Source organism: Paroedura picta, chromosome 5 (assembly GCF_049243985.1).
Source record: "Paroedura picta isolate Pp20150507F chromosome 5, Ppicta_v3.0, whole genome shotgun sequence".
In the NCBI taxonomy this organism is placed as follows: domain Eukaryota; kingdom Metazoa; phylum Chordata; class Lepidosauria; order Squamata; family Gekkonidae; genus Paroedura; species Paroedura picta.
The window spans coordinates 29951571-29976958 of NC_135373.1; the positions used below are offsets into that span (position 1 = coordinate 29951571).

At 45.6% G+C, this 25388-nt stretch overlaps 1 protein-coding gene across 4 annotated transcripts; it reads right to left on the minus strand.

Annotated features, from left to right (window-relative positions):
• Positions 1-812: 812 nt before the first annotated feature.
• LOC143837331 (IgGFc-binding protein-like) lies at positions 813-21740 on the minus strand. 4 transcript variants are annotated; one of them, XM_077337013.1, is made up of 11 exons: positions 21601-21740; positions 19071-19156; positions 17174-17239; positions 15108-16376; positions 13643-13965; positions 11587-12199; positions 10121-10153; positions 8612-8742; positions 6217-6498; positions 5077-5214; positions 813-3939 (listed from the first exon to the last, which is right to left on the minus strand). In XM_077337013.1, exons 3-11 carry the CDS (start codon positions 17205-17207, stop codon positions 3766-3768), a joined length of 2997 nt encoding a protein of 998 aa, XP_077193128.1. In that variant the 5' UTR covers positions 17208-17239; positions 19071-19156; positions 21601-21740; the 3' UTR covers positions 813-3765. The 4 variants fall into 4 exon arrangements, with proteins under 4 accessions (XP_077193128.1, XP_077193130.1, XP_077193131.1 ...); XM_077337015.1 differs by having other exon boundaries at positions 19058-19156; XM_077337016.1 differs by lacking the exon at positions 19071-19156.
• Between the last annotated feature and the right edge of the window lie 3648 nt (positions 21741-25388).

Genomic DNA, 25388 nt, shown 5'->3' on the forward strand with positions numbered 1-25388 from the left:
CAATGAAGAAGTCCCATGAAAGCACAATTTTTAGAAATTAGACAGACAAGAATTAGTTGCCAAATTATAGCGACTATCACCAGGCACGTGTAGAAGTTGGTCATAGTCCACAGATGGAATTAGCTGGAGAGCTAAAATGACTTAAATCATTGGGTGGGTATACATAAGGGTCGATCCCTAGAATTAGGGCCTTAGACAGTGAAGAGGTTTTCAGGTAGGACTCAGCACTTTGAATGGAACAATGCTAGAAGTCAATGGAGTCATTCTAAAATTAGCAGCAAGAACTAGAAGTGTGACAGCCCTGTCAAAGGCACTCTGCTATGTTTTGCAGCAACTGACGTTCGTGAGATACCCTCAAGGGTAGCCATATATGCCATATGTAACAGGAACCCACTTCAGTAGATGCTGATGTATCAGTTATGGCAAGGTCAAAGGTAGTTCTGTGCACCATGACCATAAGAAGTTGCCATATACTGAGTTGGGCCATTGGTCTATTAAGGTCAGTTTCATCTACTTGGACCAGCTGTGGCTCTGTGGATTCTCAGTGTTGGCAGGTGCCATGTTGGGAACTTCTGCTATATCAGTAATTATGGTTCATTCACACATGAAAACACTTAGAATAAAGCCATCTCATTTGTCTATCAGGTACGGTACAGGGCTTTGTTTGGCAATGCTTGTGGATTAAATATCCTTTTGTTGGCTCTCATCTAATCTAGAACTACCTCCAGATACTGGTTGAAATCATTCACAATCTGTCATGAACCAAGAGGTTGAGGCCCAGCAGATTCACACAACAGACATCACTCTTGGGCTTCCGGTTGAAGCTTTAAGTAGAAGTCTTTATTTGGAGAGTCAGGACAAAGATCAGCACTTTAAGTTCACAGACAAGATCTTGACAGAGACATTAAGGAATGGAGTTACATAGCTTATATACCTTGGTGTGGGGAGGGGGTGCACAAGGACTGCATTTGGCAGGAACACTGATTCACACAGAAAAGGCAATGCAGCTTCCTCTGATCTACAAGGTACCAAAACAACCCTGGTATTTAGTCTGAGTTCCTAGCGAGGCCATCCTTATGAGAGAAGATAAGGGAGGGAATGCAGGAGGTTGCTTTGAAATGCAAGAGGGGAATGGGAGGGGCGCTGTCGAGCGGGCCCAGAAAGGTGCTGTAACTTCATGGGGTATCCGGGAGCACAAAGGAATAAGGTGAACATCAAAAGGGATGAAAACTAAGGATCAGGAAACAGGGGTTCATGACACCATCTCACCTGACTCAACTGAATACTTATTTATTGTATTTATATACCGACCTGCCCGAAGGCTCAGAGTGGTTGACATGAAACAAGAAATGATACAGGTAACTCCATTTATCTTAATAACAAGGTGATAACAACAATAACATTAACATAATAACATTAAAGAACAGTGGAAACTGCAAAGAGCATCAGCTCAACTCACACTGAGGCTCAGTGGGTTGGGTGAATTTGCAGTGGTCGTCATAGGAGGGAGGCTTGGGAGCCAGTGGGAAGCAGTGGTTTAGGTCGACCTCAACCAAATGCCTGGCGGAGGAGCTCCCTTTTGCAGGCCCTGCGGAACTGGCTGCACACCTTCAGAACACTTATCCTACTAGCTTCATGTGGGTGATCAATAGCACAGGGTTGATCAGACAGGACTGGAATGGGATGCTCCTACCCCCTACGGCAGATAGCCACATGATACCATGACCGATGGGGTCAAAGGCCACTGAGAAGTCCAAGAGTGTTAACAAGGGCACATTTCCCTAGCTCCTCTTCCGGCTAACCACAGCAACTTCAGTTCTGTCAAAGATATTATGACCTTGAAGGGTTCAAGTCCCATCACTTAAGTGAAATGGCAGGATGTGCATTAGTGTCTTAATACTGACATAAATGTCCCCTAGCTAAATATGCTTCCTATGCTACTCAGAGAATTGACATCTAGAAAACTGGAGAAGGGGGCTGAAGTCAAAAGAACTGCAAATTCAGTACACATCAGCAGGCCCTCATGAGCAGGCCCAGCCTAGCAGGCCAGGAGGCCCTCATTAACAGGCCCTCCACCACGACCCTTTGCCCAGGGCCCTCTCACCTGCTTCTGGCTCCAGGCACTGAGGCGTCTGAGAGCAGAGGCTAGAGTCCAGGGCTGGAGGCTGGGAGCTTCAGGGGCAGGGCCAATCAGGACAAAGCTGGCTGCACCCTGATTGGCCCTATTCCAACTTGGACAGCCGGACATGTCCCATCCCCTAGACTGTTTCAGAAATATATAGAGGAACAACAATGGATAAGGATTTTTAAAAGTGCTAGTCCTACAGTGACCTTCCACTCACTGGCAGATGTATCCCTCCCTTATTGTATGATCTTCCTGTACATTTGCACTGGAATGCAGAAAATTTCATTCCCAGTCCACACCTCCCAATCCAGAGATCTGTGCATGCCTACAACATTCCTTGTGAGCATCAGGAAACCTGAGCAGAAAGAGGCTGAACATCCCAATGACCCTCCACCTGCCCATTATTCTGCATATTACTTTCGAAGTCTGAGGTTGTTCAATTCCCATCAATCAATTTGGAAGAATATCAATGTCTCATGCCTTATATAAATTAACCTCCACAGGCTTGCTAACCATCATGCGCCTTGCTCAGGAAGGATACTCCATTTCCATGAGCTGGCTAATGATAAAGACAAGCAACAATGAAATCACAATCGTTTATTATGACAATACAATCCACTGTGGCTCTTGAAGGCTTTCACTATGAACAGCAGAGGCATCATCACCAGGAGGTATTCTGCACGGAGCCAAATAAAAGTTTAAAAAACAACCAATTTAGACCGCTTTATCATATTACAATCATTGTTCTGCATTGAATATAGTCTGTTGAAAAACTATGTTGTAATGCTCTCTGCATGAAATAATTCATAGCCCTGCCCCCTGTAGTTTTGCCAACTCCACTTTGTTCTCTAATGCAGTCTCTAGTCTGCATAACTAAGGAGTTTCTCTGCCTGAATAATAGATCATCTCAGGCAGGCAGGAGAGAAATAAATAGGTGAAAAGCCTCTTTTAGAAACAATGCTTAAAAGACGCTTAAAGCACCAAAGAGGCAGTTCACCATGCAGAGCAAAATCAGTTTTGCGGAGTAAATTAACTCTTCTGTGCAGAGATCAGAAAAACAACGATGTATTTAGTGTGTTTTCATCAGCTTATCCATCATGCAGAAGAGGCCCAGGGCTGCTTGAGTATAACCTGGTTGGAGGCCGATGGATAAATAGGATGTTCTCTGAATTTCTGAAGGTCTCACTCAGAGGAAGGAAATAGCAATGTTTTTCACTTGAATGGAGCCTGTATCTTTACTCCCTTGGCCAATACTAGTTTCCAAACTCTTAGACCTATGCTGTTTATTTTTATTTATTTATTTAGATTTATATACCGCTCTTCCATACGGCTCTGGGCAGTTTATATAGAACATCATAGAACAGTTACACAGAACATTATAACAACATGACAATTAACAATCGTAACATAACATGTCAACCAGAACAATAACATTGACAAATCCTTGGGGAGGTCAGTTTGTCCAGCCATGGAAGGGTGTGTCTGAGTGGGAGGGGGGACCAGCAGATGGAATATTATGCAAATCAGGAAAACAGCAGACATTTTCTGATGGTCCTTTTTAATTTTCTCCAGATTCCAAGACTCAATGCATTTGGGGAGCCATGGATCAGTGGAAAGAGCTGACGTGATGTTGCATGTACTCACAGTGGACACTCAATTCTCTCTGTGGAGGCTGGAACCACCAATTTGTCCACTTGGAACACCCATCGCCCTGGCACACCCACATTGGTGGTCATCGCAATATTGACGATATCAGGGGTGCGGGAAGAAGGGATGGTGTAGTAATTGGTTTTGTCGCCACTGTCGAATCCAGCCTGTGGGAAGAAACGAAAGGAGAAACTCATGTTATTGTCCATTCCTATGGGATAGGAGCTCCTATGGCTGGAGCAGTTTGCATTGCACAGCTGTCTATGTACATTGCCAAATCTTCTCTTTGTTATCCTAAGGAGGTAGCTTACAGGTTGCTTTTTCCTCTCATGGCAGTGAAGAACCAGACTGGGGGCAGCTTCTGCAGTGAAACAGGATCATGTTCTTAGAGTGAAGCGGCCTATAGCTACTCATTGCACAGAAGTTTTTGATAACTGGAATTTGATCTTTCGCTGAAGGAAGAGATTTGTTTATTTATTTGTTAGTTAGCTAGTTAATTAAAAATTGGATTTGTATGACTGCCGCTCTCAGTGAACTGGCTCACAGCAGTTTGTTTTTGTTGTTGTTAGATGAGAAGTCGTGTCCGACCCATTGCGACCCCATGGATAATGATCCTCCAGGCCTTCCTGTCCTCTACCATTCCCCGGAGTCCATTCAAGTTTGCACCTACTGCTTCAGTGACTCCATCCAGCCACCTCATTCTCTGTCATCCCCTTCTTCTTTTGCCCTCAATCGCTCCCAGCATTAGGCTCTTCTCCAGGGAGTCCTTCCTTCTCATGAGGTGGCCAAAGTATTTGAGCTTCATCTTCAGGATCTGGCCTTCTAAGGAGCAGGCAGGGCTGATCTCCTCTAGGACTGACTGGTTTGTTCGCCTTGCAGTCCAAGGGACTGCCGCGGTTTACAAACATGTAAAACATGGAATCCAGTCCACAACAACAAAACAACAACAACAACATTATCAATAGTATAAAGTAATCTCCCCATAACATCTGTCTAAAACTCTACAATATTACAATGGTGGAATGGTTAACAACTAACCTCATTTCCCACACAGGGAATCACTGGGTCGGTCTAGAATAAGGCAGATCTCAAGATGGAAATATATCAAACGGTTTGATCATATGATGGCTCAGGTACAGTCTAATACTGGCCCGACCCCTAAGGGGAGGGGAGGGGCGGGGATCCAATCTGAGCCCCAAGATCACTACCCGGCCTCAACCAAATGCCTGACGGAACAGCAAAGTTTTGCATGAGTCCGTTGTTTGTTCTTGCTGCTCTATTATTCTAGTACCCAGAAGAACTACCTGTGCTGGGGTGCCTCCAAGGCCCGTGGCTGTATGCCCACCGCTTCCCGTCCCTGTGGTCCACTGGATGCTGGCATAATTCAACATGATGAAGGAGTTTTGCTGGTTAGTGGCCAAGACAGCCTGGAAAGTATTCACCTGGAGCAAGAAGGGAAGAGAGAGAGATGGTTCTGCGTAGCTGCCAAAAGAACAAGAGTCACATTTTTATCAATGAATTCCTCAGCAGTCAGGATGAAAAGAAGGAAATGCTTCTTTACACTGGGGTTTATCCATGAAGAGATCAACTCTTTTTATTTTAAGCAATCATCTCTTCTCGACCAGGAGGAACTCTGATGAATGATGTCTCGAAAAAATCCTGGAGCTGTGCTCCTGTCCAAAAAATAATGGTGTGCTGTTGGAGGGGCTGGAGGGAGCTTCCGTTTATATTGTATGTCAGAGTTTTATGCCCTGAAAGGTGAAATTAAAGAAATAGTGTACTACAGATTCTGCAGTTATCCTTAAGCACTTCTCATTAGGCTCCCTTGTGAAAAGTGCCGTCAAACCACAGTTGGCTGATCACAGACTCGTAAAGTTGTTAAGGCGAACAGAGGTGGTTTGCTGTTGCCTGCCTCTGCAGAGCAACCCTGGATTTCTTTGGAGTTCTCCCATCCAAGTACTAATCAGGGCTGAGCCTGATTAACTTCCAAGATCAGGCTCGCCTGGATATCCCCTTTAGCCCAAGGGAACATTTAATAATTCAGCAAAGCAAGCAAGAATGATCATGTGCATTTGCTCCCATGATGTAGCATTTGTTCTGATGTAGCCTTTCTGTAAGACCCTCTTCCCAGGTGATTGGATCATTTCAACCTTCTCCAGGGAGTTGCTCATAGGTCAGTAGCTGCCATTCATCTGGGTGAACATTTACAGCTAGGGTTGTGAGCTCTACACCGAGAAATGCCTGGAGACTTTGGAGTGGAACTAGGAATAGTGGGCAGGTTTTGTGGTGGGGAGAGACCTCAGTACTGCATAATGTTATGGAGTTCACCCTCCAAAGCAGCCGTTTTCTCCAGAACAATATGGAGATGAACTATAATTCCAGGGGATCCCCAGGTGTGACATTTTTACAGCATACCACAGGATGCCAGTCAAGAAGAAGACTACCTTGCTTGAAGTCGACCCATAATAGGCCACACGGTCCCAGGTAGCAACGAAGGCCCAGGTGGTGGTGAATGGGACCTCAGGGAAGTACCGATTGATGTCTTCAGTGCATCTCCTAAGCAAGCTGGGATCCTGAGACTGTCTCCAGAAAATATCCCCCCCTTTCGTATTGTCAACATCACCCCAATATGGAGCCACAAAGGGTGACCCGCCATCCAGTGGGAAAGGGTGAGGCGTGTACTGTGAGACTCTCACACCAAATGAGACCACACCGTTGTTGTTGACCTGCAGGAAAGGGGTGAGAAAGAAAAGCAAAGGGTATTAGTGACAGGTTCAGTAGAAAACTTACAGTTCAGTAGAAAAGTAACAAATCAGCCACCCAAGGAAAATGTGTCCTAAAAGAAAGAAATCATATGAAACTGAAGCTCTTGAACTCCCACCATCCACTAAGGCTATAAGCAACAAACCACCCATGCATTCCAGCCTCTGCCTGGGGTCTAGGGTTGGAAGCTCTGGGTTGGGAAATACCTGGAGGTTTTGGGGGTGGAGCCTGAGGAGGGTGGGGCTTGGGGACTGAAGGGATTTCCACCTCCCAAAGAGGCTATCTTTTCCCCAGTGAACTAATCTCTGTTTCTTAGAGGTGAGTTATAATCTCAGGAAGTTGCCAGCTACCACCTGAAGGTTGGTTACTGGGGGCTATATAAACTTAGTTCTAAAAAGAACCTGTCTTGGCCAGGTCATTAAATAGGTAGGAAATGACCTGAACAATCCTGGTTTATTTAACAGCAGAGGAGTTTTAGGATTTGGTGTACCGAGGTCCTGAAAATGTAGAACCAGGACAAAAGCCAGTGATCTATACTCACCTGAGAGGTAGACTGGCTCTTTAAGAACTGGAAATGTTCCTGGGCCAGTGGTCTCATGGAAGCTAGATGCCTCCTGGGCTTTGTGATCCTTTGTGTGCTAATGGCCATACTAATGGCCTATTTCAGTTTGTTCCAGGATTGCTTTATTATCCCAGTACATCTCTGCTAGTAGAGACTTAACCTGGTTCATTTTGGGAATCCCCTTGGCAAGGGTAGCTTCTTTTGATGATGGAGCAGTAGGGGTTCCTAACAAAAACGTTGTCAGCATCTCACTGAGAGCTCACTGGGAGTCTTTGCAAAATGATTATAAAACCAACTTGTTTTGCAGTCAAAATGTGACTTAGTTTCCTGACTTTATTCATATGGACTGAGGACAAACAGCTGAGTGTCCCACCACGACTTCTAGTATTGTCATGCTTGCCTTTTCCACCCACCATACTGGGTAAACCCCCCCATCCCCACCCATGCTGCGTAAACCCCCCATCCTCAGCACCAACCTCCCTCCCCACTTTCAAGAAATGGAGGAGTGGGAGAAAAAACAGTCAAGAAATAGCTTCCACAATGATGAAATCTTTCCATGACCCTACAATCTTAACCATCCCCCTCTCCACAATTCCCCCCTCTCCAGGTCTGGCCTTCCAAATCTCCTGACATGTCCCAAGGTAGTGAAGGTAACCCTACTATGGTTCCCTTAGTCTTTATTCACGGGGGAAAATAAAGGTTACAACTTGCAAATATATGACAGAGAAAAGGAGTCCAGGCCTTATATGGAGATGTTTACCGGTAGCCTTGGACTCAAGACAAATTTATTTTTAAAATGTTCTACTTTTATTAATTTGTATTTGCATTATTGTATAATATTTAAAAAATGAGTAGAGTTTATTACTCAAGTTGTGGCCTTTTAGAAATAGAAACTGTTGGAAATGAAATCAGCAAGTAATTTGGTGAAGTCAGCCTTTAAGGGCTGTACCTATGTGCTCACTAGTGCTTCAAGTGGTCATTGGTGAGTTTGCAGTGGAAAGTCCTGACTCTCCAGTGTCTTTAAGACAGATTTCTTTAAAATAAACTCCCACCCACTTCCTGCTTCTTAAGGAAGAAGAAGCTCTCTGTGATTTGCTGAAGCAAGGAGCTGGCATTAGGCTCCCTGCTTTCTCTGTATCTGTTGATGTGCGGCATGTAATCTGCCAGCAGCCTAGCCACAAGAGGCTTGCAGTATGATGCTTTTGTAACTTTAAGTTTTTGTACTCTGCTTCAGTAAGTAGACTAATGTAGTTAAATATGTTTGCAAATCATCTTTCCTAGTAAAAATTATTCTCTTTTCAAATTCAAAGGGATGTGCGTCTGAATCTGTACCAGAAAGGAGGAACTCAGGACCGAGCCAAGTCCAAACAGATATCCATTATTAAACTGTAGTCATCCCACCCAACTAAATGACAATCCATCTTGCCTCTTTCAAGAGCTGCATACAAATCAGGATTTGGGAAAGGAGCATGAAGCGGGGGGAGGGGGGTTTATTTCAGCCAGAAAATACATACGTAGAGAGAGCGGTACGGCTTGCCATAAAAGGTGAAAGGAACTGAAATAGTGATCTCTGAAGATGATCCATCATCTAACTTGTCGTTCTTTCTGTCACCTTGAGATGTCCCATAATGATACAACACGGATCCTAAAATCAGAAGAAAGCACCTTGCTTAGCTCTATTTCAGTGATCCATCTTTGGAAGTTTTTAAGCAAAGGCTGGACAGCCATCTGATGGAGAGGCTGATTCTGTGAAGGCTCAAGGAGGTGGCAGGTTACAGTGGATGAGCATTAGGGATGTGAGTGTTCTGCATAGTGCAGGGGGTTGGACTAGATGACCCAGGAGGTCCCCTTCCAACTCTATTATTCTATGATTCTATAATCTTTTTCTTTACAAAAAAGTTTGGTGAAGGAGGCTGCGGTCCTAACAATACATTTTAGAGAGTAAGCAGACCTGACTAAAACAGCACTTACTTCTGAGTAGACCTGTTTTGGATTGTTCCCTGCATGAAACCACCACTGGCTCTGCTGCCCTCCCTTCTCTCTCCCCATTCATGGATACCCCACTCTTTTTAAAGACACTCTTTTCAAGAAGGAATTCAGAATGACACATTCCCTCCTCCAGACTCTTTACCATTCCTACAAACATTGAGAACATTTTTGCTTCTGAGGCTCTCCCAACCCTCAAAGAGGAGTTTCAGGAAACAGCAGACAGTATGAAGGGAGTGGGAAAAGATCCACCAACTCCTCTGGGAGCTTTCTTGCTGGATCCTTATAATCCTGCACTTTCCATAGAGCACCTCTTTGTATTTCTTTGAAAGTATGGTCACCATCCAGAAAAGTTTTCACCAAACACAAAATAAGAATTTCTACCCAATGGGATGAATCTCACAATTCTACAAGTGAACCTCCTCCAACTTAACTGGCTTTCCCTCCTATGGAAGAGCCATTTAATTTGGAGGAAGCCTCCTTAGATAGGAAGAACAGCTGGGTTTTACACCCCACTTTTCACTACCTGAAAGAAGCTCAAAGCAGTTTACAATCACCCTCCCATCCTTTCCCCACAACAGACCCTTTTTGAGGTAGTTGGTGCTGAGAAAGCTCTGACAGGACTGCTCTGTGAGAACAGCTCTAACAGGACTTTGACTAGGCCAAGGTTATCCAGCTGGCTGCATGTGGGAAAATGAGGAATCAAACATGGCTCTCCAGATTAGAGGCCACTGCTCTTAACCACTACATGAAGCTGGAAGAAGACTTAAAACTTGAGCCAAAGCAAAGGTGGGAATATAGAGGTAGGATTCACTTTAATTATGTTGGTATATGAAAACTCAAGAATTCTAGTGGCTTTTGTTTTGCCACAGGACTATGCGGGCCTAGAGGTTTATACACAACTCTTTTACCACCAGAAGCCTTCAATCTTGCCTTGAACCAGTTTTTCACAGGAGACAATGTCTCCCATCTCATATAAGCATCTCTGTTACTCTTTCCACTAGAATCCAGACCTTGACACAACAACAGCACCATACCTGTTGGACTCAGCGTAGAAGTCAGTGTTGATCCTAAAAAAATATTGTAATAAAAAGAATATCAAGACTAGCATCAGATTAATAGGTATTCACATGTTTCAGTTCTAATTACACAAGTTTGCCTATCAATATTCCTGGGGGAGCATGAGCTGGCAGAGGCTCATGGGAATTGTAGTCCATGGACATCTGGAGAGCCACAGTTTGGCCACATCTCTTCTTCCTCCTGACTGGTTCTTTTGCTTAATCTTCATCTGGAGGTGGAGAGAGGGGCTTCTACACACAGTCATCACTAACTCTTGAAGAAGTTACTCCAGATTAGTTAAAAAAAATGCTTAGATTGTTTTAAAAGACTGGGGAAGAGTTGCCCCAGTTTCATTGGTGGAGCATGCTGTCAAGTCACAGCTGACTTTGAGTGACCTCATACAGTTTTCAAGGCAAGAGATAAAGAGCTGGTCTCTGCATAGGAGCCATGGACTTCTTTGGCAGTTTCACATCCAAGTACATATTTTCAGGCTTGCAGACAGGCTTGCAGTATAAGAGGTGTGGTTCATGATAAACAATAAACCAACACAATAAACCAACAATAAACCAACACAAACCAAACAATAAACCAACACAAATTGGCAGGTTGGGTCGCGAAGCAAACCAGTTTATATCAGTTTGCGACCCCTGCTTTCTACTCCCCACTGCTCAGCTGTTTCTTGTACAAAGCAGACTGCAGGAGTATAAACATCCCCGAGCCATTGAAACCCCTTCACAAACTGGCTCCAAATTAACAGAAGTCCATGACAGCTCTTCTTTTCTCAAACATCGCCTTGGAAACACAAAACTGGCCAAAATTCATCAGAGTGTTTTGTTTGTGAGACACTTTGTGCCCATCCCTCCTTGCAGAGTCCTGAATGGTGACAATGACTGGCCCTGATGCATGGATTTAGCCGATCCATGCTAGCTCTGAGGTACAGTGATAGACTGATAAACAGAAATCAAATGTAGAAAACATAGGAGGGGACATTGACTCAATGTATCTCTATGGACCCATTTCTGTAGGGAGACATGCCACCACAGTCTCCCCTGGTTCTTATCTGATGAACTGTGGTGCACTTTCATGAGACATAGTAACAAAACAGAAGCAAACTGGACTTCCACACAACAAGGTGCTGCCCTTCTCTATGAAGGGCCCTCTGCAGAAGTACGTTGTAATTGTTCCCTCCCTGTCCCAAGGTCCCAAACACTATTGACTACATCCTAGTGCAGGGGTAGTCAAACTGCGGCTCTCCAGATGTCCATGGACTACAATTCCCATGAATTCCCATGAATTGTAGTCTATCAATATTCCTGGGGGAGCATGAGCTGGCAGAGGCTCATGGGAATTGCAGTCCATGGACATCTGGAGAGCCACAGTTTGACTACCCCTGCCCTAGTGCATGTAGTTCCCTCTCCATTCACTGCCTCACTAATCAAGATACCTGGGATGGGCGTCTCATTCATCCGGTGGATAGGGTGCACCAGTCCACAGAAATAGAGAGTTCTCCAATCAGCTGTAGAGATGCCCTGTTCTTGGCATGCAATGGCATAGGCTTCCACCATTTGGCGCAGTCTGCCCTGGTCCCCTCTGTTTAAACACATCTCAAGGACGCATTCCTCAAAGTACTCCAAAGGGCTCACTGTGGAATGGCATGCTCTAAAGGGTCCTCCTGAAGCTTTGCTGATCACCCCGCAATACTTTTCCTGGCCATACAGCTCCTCCTGACCCTTGTCACAGGCTGAGCATGGCCCTTGGCAGACCTCTAAGCAGGCAGGGTCTGGGATTTCCCAGCTGTTGACCCAGTCCATAAGGGCAGAGGCTTGAGTGCCATTGGGATACGTCATGTCATCTTCTCTGTCTTTGTTGAAGTTCCCGCAGAGTCCACAGGTGGCTCCGTAGTAGCTACTCGGGAGAGTCAGCACTACTGTGAAGTTATTGTCATGTGTCAGCTGGAGGCCAAAATCTGTTTCAATGATGGGCAGTCCATTGTTCTTGGAGATTTTGATTTTTCCATCTCGCAGGGTGGCAGGGAGGCTGGGCACTGCATCATTTACCTAAAGAAGGAAAGGACCATGTTTCGGAGATGTGGCTTCTGTTGAAAAGTGCAAAGATGCTCATGCTGACAGGTTCTGGAGAGACCATAAAGGGCTGGAGAGGATTCTTCTTTTCCTCCCCCCAACACACACTCACCGTCACCCTCTCCCTCTCCATCCCTTAGAATGTTTGGTCATTGTAAACTGAGCTGTATACACACATGGAAGGATATTGCACAATGGTGTACTATGCCAATAAATCACACCCCACACCCCTACCAAATTAAAAATGATTGTTCTAGCGTAGTGCAACACCCAATAATGTGTGGATGCTGCCCTGTGTTAAATGCCTGAACAAAAAGGTGGTATATAAACACAATGAATGAATGAATAAATGAATGCATGAATGCATGAATGGCATGTCATCCCTATTTGCCATTAGCTATGGTCTGGGAGCCAGACAGACTACAGAGAACCTCACCAGCTCACTTAGGCATTGGCAGAACACGACGTGTGAGAAGGGCAACATTTATATCCTGACTTAGAAGACATGCTTTCCCCTAATACTAGATGTGTCTGTGGTCACTAACGGGAAATAGTACACATATTTTGAAGTGCTCTTAGTGAATGCTGCCTGGACATTTTAACAAGTAGAATTCACTGCCACAGAAGGTGGTGGGTAGCTACAAACATAGCTTCAGAAGGGGGTTGGAGAAACATAGGGAACAGAGGGCAATCAGTAGCTATTAGCCACAAGGTATAAATGGTGCACTACATCAGGGGCAATCTTAGTCTGTATTCTTGGGGCTTGGGGGCAACAGTGAGAGGGCTTTGGATGCTCTGGCCCCACAATGGACCTCCTGGTGGCACCTGGATTTGGGGCACAGAGTGTTGGGCTGGATGGGCCATTGGTCAGATCCAGCATAGCTTCTCTTATGTTCTTATAGACACTTCTGACACTTTCCTCTCTGTTAAGCCCAGCTTTCTGCACCACAAATACTTATTTATTTTATTTATTTATAATTTGATTTATATCACACCTCTCCCAACAAGGCCGACTGAGGTGACTTACAAAACCCATAAACAATATACCCGACAACACCCCATTCAAAATGAAAACCTGCAGTTCCCATACAACTCGCATTAAAATAACCATAGTCCTACAGATGGCAGTAAAAACAGTCTCTATTCCAACCTTACAGCTGCATCCTCATTATTGGTCTCATTCCATTGGCCTCAGCCCTTCCACGCCAGATTTACAGTGCTTAATGTCAGATGGGACCCCAGTTGTTAACTCTGGGCATCTCCCAGCCTAGTGGAAGAGCTCCATCTTACAGGCCCTGCAAAACCTCGTGCTAGACTTTTCTACCCAGTTATACCAACTTTATACCCATTTTTGGTGGTTTATCTCCTGTAACTAGACACAGAAACACTGTTACCAAAGGATCCTGGACGCTTTCTTACCATGATCTGGGCATCTTCTCCCCTGCTAATGGTGATGTTGTAATCATAGACATTGATATGGGTAAGCAGCATCTTGAAGGCACTGTCTGTGTCGCTGCTCTTTTCTCCAACTATGAAAGGGACAAGGTTGGAATCGCCGCTGCAAGACTTCACAAGGGTGTAAGAGCACGGGTCTTGAAGGTCTATCATGAGGCCATCAAAAGTCTGAATATCCTGAGACATGGAGACTTGACAGGTCCCCATGTACTCATGGACACAGCTCGCTTGACCGTTCTGCATTTTGCATGTTTCCTTTGCTCGGCATTGCAAGGTTTTGCAGGGATCTGCAGTGGACGAGAAACCAAAATAAGGAACGCTAGACAATCTGCAGGAGGCAGTTGGTGGTAGAACGACCACAAGATTTCTGAACACTCACATGCAGTCCTTTAGCTCAGGGGTAGTCAACCTGTGGTCCTCCAGATGTCCGTGGACTACAATTACCTTGAGACTCTGCCAGTGGTTGCTGGCAGGGGCTCATGGGGATTGTAGTCCATGCACATCTGGAGGACCACAGGTTGACTACCCCTGCTTTAGCTCATTGGGGAAATCTACACATGCAGTTGTGGGTTTACCCGAAACAGAAGAAGAACAAGAACAAGAAGGGTTGGTTCTTATATGCCACTTTTCTCTACCAGAAGGAGTCTCAAACTGGCTCACATTCCCCTTCCCTTTCCTCTCCCCACAACAGACTCCCTGTGAGGCAGGTGAGGCTGAGAGAGCCCTGATATCACTGCTAGGTCAGAGCAGTTTTCTCAGTGCTGTGGAAAGCCCTAGGTCAGGGGTAGTCAACCTGTGGTCCTCCAGATGTCCATGGACTACAATTCCCATGAGACCCTGCAGGAAAACGCTGGCAGGGGCTCATGGGAATTGTAGTCCATGAATATCTGGAGGACCACAGGTTGACTACCCCTGCCCTAGGTCACCCAGCTGGTTGCATGTGGGGGAGGAGCAGGGAATCAAACCTAGCTCGGCAGATTAGAAGTCCGTGCTTCTAACCACTCCACCAAGCTAGCTCCTAACCACTGCACCAATAGTGGCTCCTGGGCCATTTCAGGTTAGGAAACTGGAAAGGGGTGAGAAGTCCTTTCTTCGTATGTGTAACACTGATGATCCAAACTAAACAATACATTTGCAGGAGTTGTGGAGAATCTGTAACTCAGTTATGGGTGTTATGTAACAACAGCTGGTGTGTGTGTGTGTCTGTGTGTGTGTCTGAGCCTACCTGTGTTCTCCATGATGTCCAAATAATCTTCACTCACTTCCAGATACCTTGGGTCATCTCAGTTCTTTGTCGCATTTGATCCTACAAATGTAATGGGACATGTGGCCTTTGGCCTTCCCTGGGAATAAAGTCTGTGGTTCTTACGTAAAGCTGGGTAAACAGACAAAAGAAGAGAGCAAGGAAAGGAAGGGGACAGCAGGCTACCTTTTGCACAAACTGCTGGGGACCCGTATGCCTTTGCAAGTCCAACTCCGACACTCAACAGCCCAAAGGGGGAGGTGGGGTGCTCCATGATATGGGCTGTGGATCTGCTGCCTAAGTTATGTGATGCCCAGGAGAATTCAGTGCCGGGAACAGGATTCCACTGGAGGTGTCTCAGTGGTCGCTTGTTCAAGGTGATCCCAGAAGTCTCTGATGACCTGGCAATGATAAGGGCATAGTTCTCAAATTGGTCCTGTCCATAGATGTTGTAGGCCTGACAGTAACTAGAGACTGGAGGGATTGCCATGAAGAAAGGGTCATAGCGGAAGTTACTATGAGTGCCACCATCACCGAAGAAGGTCACTTGAATGCCTGAGCTAGCTGAGAGGGACAGGGCAGTCGAGCTTCGAAGGCCAAAGAACGCTGTCCGAGCAGCAGACAAAGTCCTGATGCTCTTGCTTGCTCCAGTCCGAGCGTCAACTTGTGTATGTTGGGAAGTGGAAACGTACACTATGTCATGCTCCGTGTCAAAGGGAAGGGAAGGGACAATGAAGTTGGTGCCCCAGCTAGAAACGGGCAACAGCTGCTCGGAAACATGGTCACAAGGGCCATGTCTAGAGACGCACGTGTGGCCACTGTAGACAGCCACTGGTTTCTGTGAGACTATTCTCGTACCGGAGATGTCCACCTTGCTCTGTAGCTGGACAGTTTGGTAAGGGCTAAGTGCTATGGAGAACTTGCTCCCATGGTGGTATGTCTTGCCCTGAAATGTCACAGTCCCTCTCAGATAGACGTCAACAGAAGTGGGCTCCTCCCAGCCGATGATGGCAAACTCTTGGTAGCGATCTGTCCCTACAGTTGGAGTGACGATGTAATACTCGGTTCCTAAGCTCGTCACCGGATAGACGATGGTGGTGTCAATTGAGTTGGGTTTGTTATTGACGGAGAGGATGGAGATAACTTTGTCGGCCCGGACGGTCACGGTGTTATCAAATAAACCAGTTCCAACCATTTCTACTTCCCGTGGGAGTTTCACAAACAGGGTTTGACCATCGTTCACCTGGATCTCCGCCCTCAATGTGGGCCGTTTCATAGTCACAGTGACAGAGGTGTTAGGAGCATAGCCTGAGATAATCAGCTTGAAATCCCCCTGTGAGTTTTGCTGCAAGCCGTTCTGCAGGAAAGCCGTGGCAAATTCTTTTCCTAAAGCACTCGAGGACGCTGTCCTAGGGACCAGGCTGGCTATCATCAAGGCAGGAGCAAGTGACATTCCTAACAAGGAAAAAATAAAGCGTTTAGAGAGCTTCAAATAAACTTTCCCCTAAGGTCATTTCTGCATGGGAGGTATACTCTCGATTTTGTCTGGGATGTTTTCCTCTGGGCTTTTCTCCCCCGTGAAATCTACACCTTTTTAAAACAAAAAAACCCTGGTTTATCATCATTTTAAAAAATGTATGTTCTTCATTCCACATATTTCGTTGCTGTTGCAGGCATCCTTTCCTGACCAAGGGGCTGGACCATCGCTCATGTCACTCACCCCTGATTGGTTAATTTGAGAACAGGCATGTACAGCAATCTGAAGGATTCATTCCCCGGCTCAGTTCCCTTTCCTCAGGCCATCGCCATTTCTGCAATATGAAAGAGTTGTTGCTGGGCGCCTCCTGATTGGCCCATGCGGGCGGAAGTGCAGGACAGATACTGGACATGTCCCGGACAGTGCACTGCCCATAGTGGCTTTTCCAAAATATTATAGGGAACAATGGTAAGGATAAGCTAATTCTTCTCTATGAGGTTTCTTAAGCCTGAAGTCTGTATTCCGTGTATTGATATAGGTGAGTGATTTTTGTTCCTTGTTTGCCTTGAGTATGAATGTATGTATTGCACAGCCTCTAGAATCACATTAATTTGTGTAATTTTGATCTGGCAAGAATCGTAAAGATGTACAATCAGGATTCTTGGGCCTGCTCCCAGTGAACTGATATGGGACCAAAAGGCTTAGGTTTGGTTCCCAGCCAATAGTTCTGCTTCCTGGAGACCTCATGAAGAAACTAATGCATGCGGGTACTCACCCCACAGAATGCCTAATTTGGCCCAGAATTCCATTATCCACTTGCAGATTAACAGATTGACAGAGGCTGAAAAACAAAATTTAAGACTAGGTTAAAATACCTGATTTTTCCGTGGATTCAGTCACCCTACCCATATTTGGTAGATGAAAAATGGTTACTTGTTTTTTTTATAAGACACTAGAGATGAAGCCTATTGCACCCAGGAATACAATAGGTGCTAACACGTACACCTGCCCTGTGACCTTCCTGGGTTCTGGCCCTCCCCCCTCTTGCTCCCTGCTCGCCGCTCCTCACTGAGTCTTGAGCTCCTGTCTGGTGAAGTGGTTAAAGAGTAAGTGACTCTAATCTCAAGAGCAGTGTTTGATTCCTGACTCCTCTTCCATATGCAGCCAGCTCAGTTGCCAACTGGGCTGGACCGCCTGTTGCCCTATGCTCCCCACAGGGGTTTACACTCTGTGGGTGAGAACCAATTGATCATTCCCGGCCCTAAGGAAGTGCTCCTAGCCTCAACCAGGGCCAGGGCCTTTTTGGTCCTGGCCCCTACCTGGTGGAATGAGCTCCCGGGTGAGCTGCAGGCCATGCAGGGTTTGTCAGCTTTCCGCAGAGCCTGCAAGACGGAGCTCTTCCACCAGGTCTATGGTTGAGGCTGGGGTCAGCAAACTTGGGACATCACCCCCACCCCCAGGAGTTAGGAAGTGTACATTGCACTCTTCCATTATCTCTGATATTAGTATGGGGAGGGATGGGGTATTTTTTCTCTTTGCCGCCATGTTGGTATTAATGTTTTAATGGGGTTTTAATGGGTTTTAATGGGGTTGAGATTACTGTTACCACCTCGAGCCTTCTGGGAGAGGCGGGAAATAAATCAAAAAACAGCAGCAGCTGCAGTAACAACAACAACAACAACATCCAGGTGGGGGCCTGGAAACCTTTGGTTTCCTGAGCCTTTGGGGAGGGTGGTATATAAATCTAAATAAATAAATAAATAAATAAAGATGAAAGAGAGAAAGACAGGATAAAAGAAAGAAAAACAAAGGGGAAAAAGAGAGAAAGAAAGAGGGGGAGGGAAGGGAGGAGGGAAGAAAGGCATCCGTTCTAATGGAGAAAACAGCTGCTTTGGAGGGGCACTGCCCCTCCTACCCCCACCCCTATACAACAGTGTCTACACAGGTCACCACTGTACTCACCTTCCCATCAAACCCCACATCTTCCCAAGGCAAGGCCAGGGAGGTCATGGAGGGGTGGGCTGCCTTTTTCCTGCCCCTTCCTCTACATACCCCAAAGCCCAGGCTGCTCAGGGAAGAACATAGGGGGTGGGCTGCCTCTTTCCCACCCACCCCAAATCTCCCCAAGGCTGGGCCTGTCAAAGAAGGCAGTAGGAGGCTGCCTTCTTCCCGCCCCCTCCTTCACATCTCCCAAGGGCCAATTTTGGTGGGGAAGGCCACAGGGGGAGGCTGCCTCTTTCCCACCCACCCCATGTCTCCCAAAAGCCAGGCTGCTCGGGGAAGGCTATGGGGGAAGGGATGACTCCTTCCCACTCCTTCAAAGGGCAGGGTCAGCAGGAAAGTCCATGGTGGGCTGGGCTGCCTCCTTCCAGCACCCGCATATCCCAAAGTCCAGGGCAGTGAAGGCCATGGGGGAGCTGCCTACTTCCTTCCCCCCACATCTCCCCAGGCCTGGCAGGGAATGGTGGGTCTCTGTTCCCATCCTTCCACATCTCCCAAGGGCCAGGCTGGGTGGGGAAGGCTGCTGGATCCCCCCCAGCCCCCCTCAGTAGAGGGAGGGTGGGGGAAGGCAGCATTCTTATGGTCAGCTGCAGGGCCATGGGTAGATGTTGTGAGCTGAGGTCCTATTATGGAGAGCTCCTCAGAGGAAAAGCCTTACCAGGAAATCCTACCTTCACCAGAGCCTCAGCTGAAAGAGAGTTTAGTCCAGCCAGATGTTCCACAGGCAGGGAGTTCTAACCAGCAGGAGGGAATGGAGCTGAAGAGAAAACACAGCTTAGATTCAAAAGTTGTTGCAGGAGCTCCTCATTCCTCTGTCCAGCTGCAGCTCCTTGCCTTGTCAACCCACCTGGCTCACCTGAGCCAATTAAGCAACACCGGCAATGTGCTAGAATAGAGCTCCAGACTAAAAGGCACCACACAATCAATCAATCAATCAATCAATCAATCAATCAATCACCATGTTAGCAAAATGGTTGCAGAAGACTGTAAGTCATCACAGAGGACTTAGAAGCTGCTGCCAGCCTATATTAACTTGAGGATGGGAGGCCTGGGTTGCAGATCTGCTCCTTCTGCTGATGCCCTTGGACTGCCTAAACAAGTCCTTGACTTCCTGGGCTGAGTTAAGACATTCATTGCATTCTGTCTGTCTCGAGGCATTCTGGTTTTGAAATACTAATTCTCTTTGCCTTCCTGGCAGCTTGTCTGTATTTCTTTCCAGCAGAGAGCCCAACACAGAAGGTAAAGGAAGAAGCTGACTTTCCTCCCTTGCCTGGGAGAGATGGAGAGTGGGAAGGGGCTGAGGATTGGGAAACTTACCAGCAGCAGGGCCTTTCAGAGAGGCCAGCCCTTTTTCTGACTACCCCTTTCTAACCCCCTGGGTCGTCTTTACATTCTTTATGTTCTCCGTGAGCGAGGTTGGGTTTTAAGTCTACTGCCAATTTTTCTGGTTTTCTGGCTTTTATTGTTACTGACTGTTGGATTTTTGTTCTTTTGGGGGGATTTTATTGTGGGGTTTTATCTACCGTTAGGCGCCACGAGCCAGTTCAGGCATGGCAGGGTATAAATTAAATTATAAATAAATAAAATAAATCATCTACAGGCAACAAAGATCAGTTCACTTGGCTCCTTTGGAAGGTAGATTTCATTGCTTTTTGTCCTATTGGCTCCCCCCCCAAAATCTACAGGTATTTTCCAACCCAAAACTGACAACCCTACATTATTTTGTGTGTTTGCTTTAAACTCCATGTTGTGTTGTTGATTTTTCTTTTTCTGAGCTGCATCCAGACAGTTCCGGGAAGACAGGACAGAGTTAACCTCATCAATAAATAAATATTAGCACCCTATCTTTCAATTTGTAATGGGACTCAGCTGAATCAACCTTCCCAAAACCACCTGAAGAAATATATTAGAAAAAAAATGCACTTATGCACACCCCACTGTAAATCAGCCCTTTAATTCAAAGTCCCATTAATTGCTGGGAATTTCATCCCCAAAAGGGTAATATGTGTAAATTGCCTTGTCCAGACCCTAGATTCTCCTGGTGTGGAACTCAAGACAGCTTACAATATAAATGATTAGGAGAGACTGTTAATTAGGGATCGGCATAAACAGACTCTGGATTGAAAATTCATGATGAATTTTGGGTGGTTCTTGGTTGTGAACTGTAGAGACACCACAAATTTGCATGAATTATAAAGCAGTTCATGATGGTTCATGAAGAGCAGAAAGCATGGGCTTAAATGACTCAGAGCCATCTGAACTCCTTTATGCTCCCCACCAATTTTTGTGGGGAAACGTCCTTTTTCTGATCCCTATGAAAAGTGTCAAGGAGCAGAAAGCAGAGCCCATTCAGCCCCTTGCTTTCGTCTCCCTCCTACTTTTAACCCTTTGCTGTCTGCTCCCCATGAAAAGCAGCAGGGAACAGAAAGCGGAGATCATGAACCGAAATTAACCAGTTTGTACAAAAGCCTGTTGGTTCAGTTCATGGTTTGGTTAATGGTTTAGCCACAAACCTCAAACAGAAATGCATCTTTGTGGCTCGTGCTCATCCCTACTGTCAATAATTAACATGAAATCATCCAAACGCAGTCCTAAAAATAAGTTTCTTCAGCTGTCTCCTGAAGATCAACATTTAGGAAACCCTCCTTTGGAACTTGTTCCATAATCATGGGGTTGTCACCAAAAAGTGACTTTCGACCTTTTCACAAAGCAGGGGAGGGATAAGGAATATCTGCTGGCTGAGAATTCTGTCTGGCATATAACAACCAATGAAAATATATTGCAGGACCAGAACCAGCCATAACAGATTAAAGGCATATTTACTCCCCTGTTGAAAATGGGTGGGGGATTATTTACAACTGTGTGTAGCTGTATATTGACCTCTGAGGAGATCTGAACTTGTTGGCATTAGTCTAAGATGAAGAGTTGGTTCTTATATGGTGTACACATGAAGATGCTTTATGTGTATCCAATCGATAAGTTATTCTTTCATGGTTTTTAAACATTATGAGCTGTAATAATAGATTGTTTATATTTTTCTATATATGGTTTTGTCCCTTCCCCTTTTCACCAGTGGAAAGGCTGCTAGATGGATCAAATCATTGGATGTCCTATTATATTATAAAGAGGGCTGGAGTTCTGGGCCCTGCAGAAACTCAAGAGTAGGAAGTAATTAATGAGTAACAATGCAGACTGTCTTACCTTTGGTTCTTCTGCGTTTCTGATGTCCTGGAGTCAAGGGAGATGGTGTTGCTGTCTCCTTTCCTCTGCATTTTCCCCTCTCTGTAGCTTCCCTTTATAGAGTGAACTTGAAAGGCCAGTTCTGGGAAGTCTTTGGCAAAACTCCCACTAACTCTAGAGAGATGAAGGATATTTTTAAACTATAAGAGATTCAAATTAAAGTGAGTGTGTAGGGGATGAAGATAATGAGCTCATTTGGGATCAAACTTCTTGGACTAGTTCTTTTCTGAGGAGGCTGTGGTCACAATTCAGATGGTGTAACTTTTGGCTCTTGGGAGGCCAGTGGCGATTAGTAAGAAAAAGTTATTACTGTGGCTATTCTGGCATGCTCAAAAAAATAACCATCACCTGGTCATAGTTCATATTGTGTCTAGCCTTGGCATTCAGTGTTTTGACTGTGGAGGTATGACTGAAATATTTTTCAGGTTTCAAGGTACAAGGGAATGGTGTCAGCTGGCCACACCTCCCTGAATTGCCCCCAGAAGTGATGTCACCAGAAATGAGTTCCCAGCCTCCAGAAGGGGACTGAAGATTTCAAGGGATGACAACTGGTCTCCAGACTAGCAAGATCACTGTCCCAAGGGGTTCCATTCACCCACCAGCCATGGTCCAGAGCAGCCCAGCGAGGCCACCAGCCAGCCTATCCAACCACATGGCTGGGGTAGACCTCTCTCGCTCAGCTAAGCCACCAGTCAAAGCTCCTCTCTCTTTCCCCTGCCCCCCCCCCAAGGACTCACCTCAACTCCAGTTCCAGTCACCAATGATGAAAAACTGAGAGGAGCCAGCCAAGGTTTGTATAGCCAGGGCTCCTCCTATTTCCCTCCCCTCCAGGCCTGTAATTGGTTACTTTGGGAGGGGGTGGCTCAATCTGCATGCCCAAATTAGGAAGAGGAGCTGGAAATGCAAGAACAAGGTAGGAGCCCCTTGCTTCCTGCTTCCCATCACTTTTCACTGTATTTTGGGCTTGAAACAGCTGGGGGGAGGGGAGGAGAAACACTGCTCCCTGCTGCTCAGCTGTTCTTTGGACTTTCTGCAAACCCTGTTTAAAGGGACTTCACTCTCTTTCAACAGGGTTTGTAGGCCATGAACCAAAATCCAGTTTAGTTTGCAAACAAACTTCCTGGTTCAGTTCATGGTTGGGATTGTGGTTCGGCCACAAACGATGAGCCTACACAAAACACAGTTTTCTGGTACATGCCAATCCCTACTCTCTAATTGTTGACAGTGCAAATAAGCTTTCACTCAGTGGCCACTAGGCTAGATCCTCACTCACTCACTCACACACTCACACTTCCGAACTTTCAGTGCACTCTCCCTGAGGCAGATCTGATGAAATCCTGCCCTATTTCCCTCTAATTTAAGGTAACCATATTGTCCCACTTTTGGAGGGACATCTGGGGGCACCTGGCAAATTGTATTTATGTTGCAGGCAGGAAGTCCTGTAAAGACATGCTTTATTTGCTATGAAAAAAATTGTTGCTCTATATAGACCAAATCTTTAATCAAGAACCCCCCCCCCCCAGTCAATGGTGTTTAAAATCTGGTCACCTTACTCTAATTGTCACCCCCCCCCCACCATCTGAAAGGTGATGGATGCTGGATCAGCACTCCCATAGATTCAGGGATGAAAAAGTTGAGTGGCTTTTTGTCTGAAGAAAATTTCCAGATCCCTCTGGATTTTTCCACAGAGCAGGCATGAGGTCTGTATTGGAGATTAGGTCCAAGAGCCAATATCTCTACGTATTTGTTAGTAAGAAAGGGCGGGGAACCAGATCAGGCCTTGGGGAAACCGGCTAACAAATAATTCTAAGCATGACAGAACAATTTAGGAGAAATATGGAAAATAAAGTAAAATGTGAGCCAAGGAGAAGAGAAGTCAGGTTGAGGAAATTTGAAGCAGATGGGCAAGGTACAAGTTTGGGCAAAAACATTTGTAGGAATTTCAAGAGAAATGAAAAGGTCCCCAATAGATTTAGCAGTCAAAGTTGCTGAACATTTCTAATGCCATACTTTAGGAAAGCTTAGATGAGTTGATGGGCTAGATTTGATTTGAGTATATTAGATTTTTATCAGTTGACTGGCAGGCAGGCAGGCATATTTTGGCTGAAATAATGCATGACACCATGCTCTGGCATTAACATAGCCATTGCCTTTTATTAACAATCCCTCAGAGTACTGGCCTCCAGCATTGTTGGCACTTGATGGCATATACAATGTTGGAAGATGAACAAGTGTATAAGCCTTTGATGGTGTAGGTCAGGGGTAGTCAACCTGTGGTCCTCCAAATCTTCATTGACTCCAATTCCCACGAGCCCATGCCATCAAATGCTGGCAGGGGCTCATGGGAATTGTAGTTCATGAGCATCTGGAGGACCACAGGTTGACTACCTCTGGTGTAGGTGATGTTGTAAGGTCCTGGTAGCTCCCCTGCTCCTCAAGAGCTGGCTTCAAGTTAGGAATCCATCTTCTGAAGCCAGTTTCTCCATTTTTATGAGGCACCTTATAACAGGATTGGTGGGAATGTTAAAAATTTTACTAACATGTTTTGTTAATATTTTGCATTTATTTATTTAATTTATTTTAATTAATCCATTGATTAGATTTTTATACCGCCATTCCCAGCAAGCTGGCTTGCGGCGGTCCACAAAAAAGACATCTCATAAGATGCACAATCAGTTTGTAAAAACCAGATACAACACACTCTACAACAATTCTACAACAATCCCCACAATATACAGCTATTTGATTTAAACACTTGATTGTCCATTAATGCTTTTGTATATATTTACTTTGAGTGGGATTGTTCTTGAATATACGAGGTTTTCTCTCTTGTTTGTATTGTGCTTGGGTTTGGTTGAAGACCACAATAAATATTTTACTTACTATCTTATGCTAGAGCTGTGGGAAATTCTTGGCGATTTGGGGTGGAGGGGGGGGTGTTTGGGGAGTGGAGGAAACTCAGGAAAAACCACCCTTGAGGCTGGCACTTTGATTCTTATGGTACTTTTGCAGTCTTGCATGTTGGGAATAACGTCCAGGTGAAGATGAGTTGACCAAGACTATCCAAATAGCCTGAGCTTCTTGACATGGAATAGGAAAAGGACAACCTGTTGGTGTCATGAAAAAGAAGAACGATATCTCTCTGCGGCCAGTGATGCAAAGGTTCAGCTTGTTAAAAGTGGAGATCCACAAGTGGAGATCCACTTCTTGAGTCCCTTGCAGCTTCGGAACAGCCAGAGAAGAAAAATTCAACACAGACAGAAACTGATGCAACAGTGTGGCGTTGAAAATCTGCCAGAGCTTAACCCCTAAGGCCAGAGCTGGTAGAGCCCCCCAGCTATAGGCTGCATTACGAGACGGGGAGGGGGAGGGGGATTAAACTGGCTAAAAAGTCATTCCTGTTTCACGTTAATGGCTCTGAGCTTTTGGGGAAGGTGATGAATGAATGAATGAATGAATGAATGAATGAATGAATGAATGAATGACCCTTATGGACTGAAAAGCTATTTTTGTGGATAATGAGAAATATTTTTTTTCCTGCAGACCTGTTGGTTGGGTTGCCAAGCCCTGCTGGCCACCAGTAGGTGGAGGAACTCCTGAAGATTTGGGCACAGAGTCTGGGGAAGACACAGACCTTAGTGGGGCACAGTACCATAGAGTCCACCCTACCAAGCAGTCATTTTCTCCAGGGGAACTGATCTCTACAGTCTGGAGATGAGCTGTGATTCCACGGAATCCCCAGGTCCCAA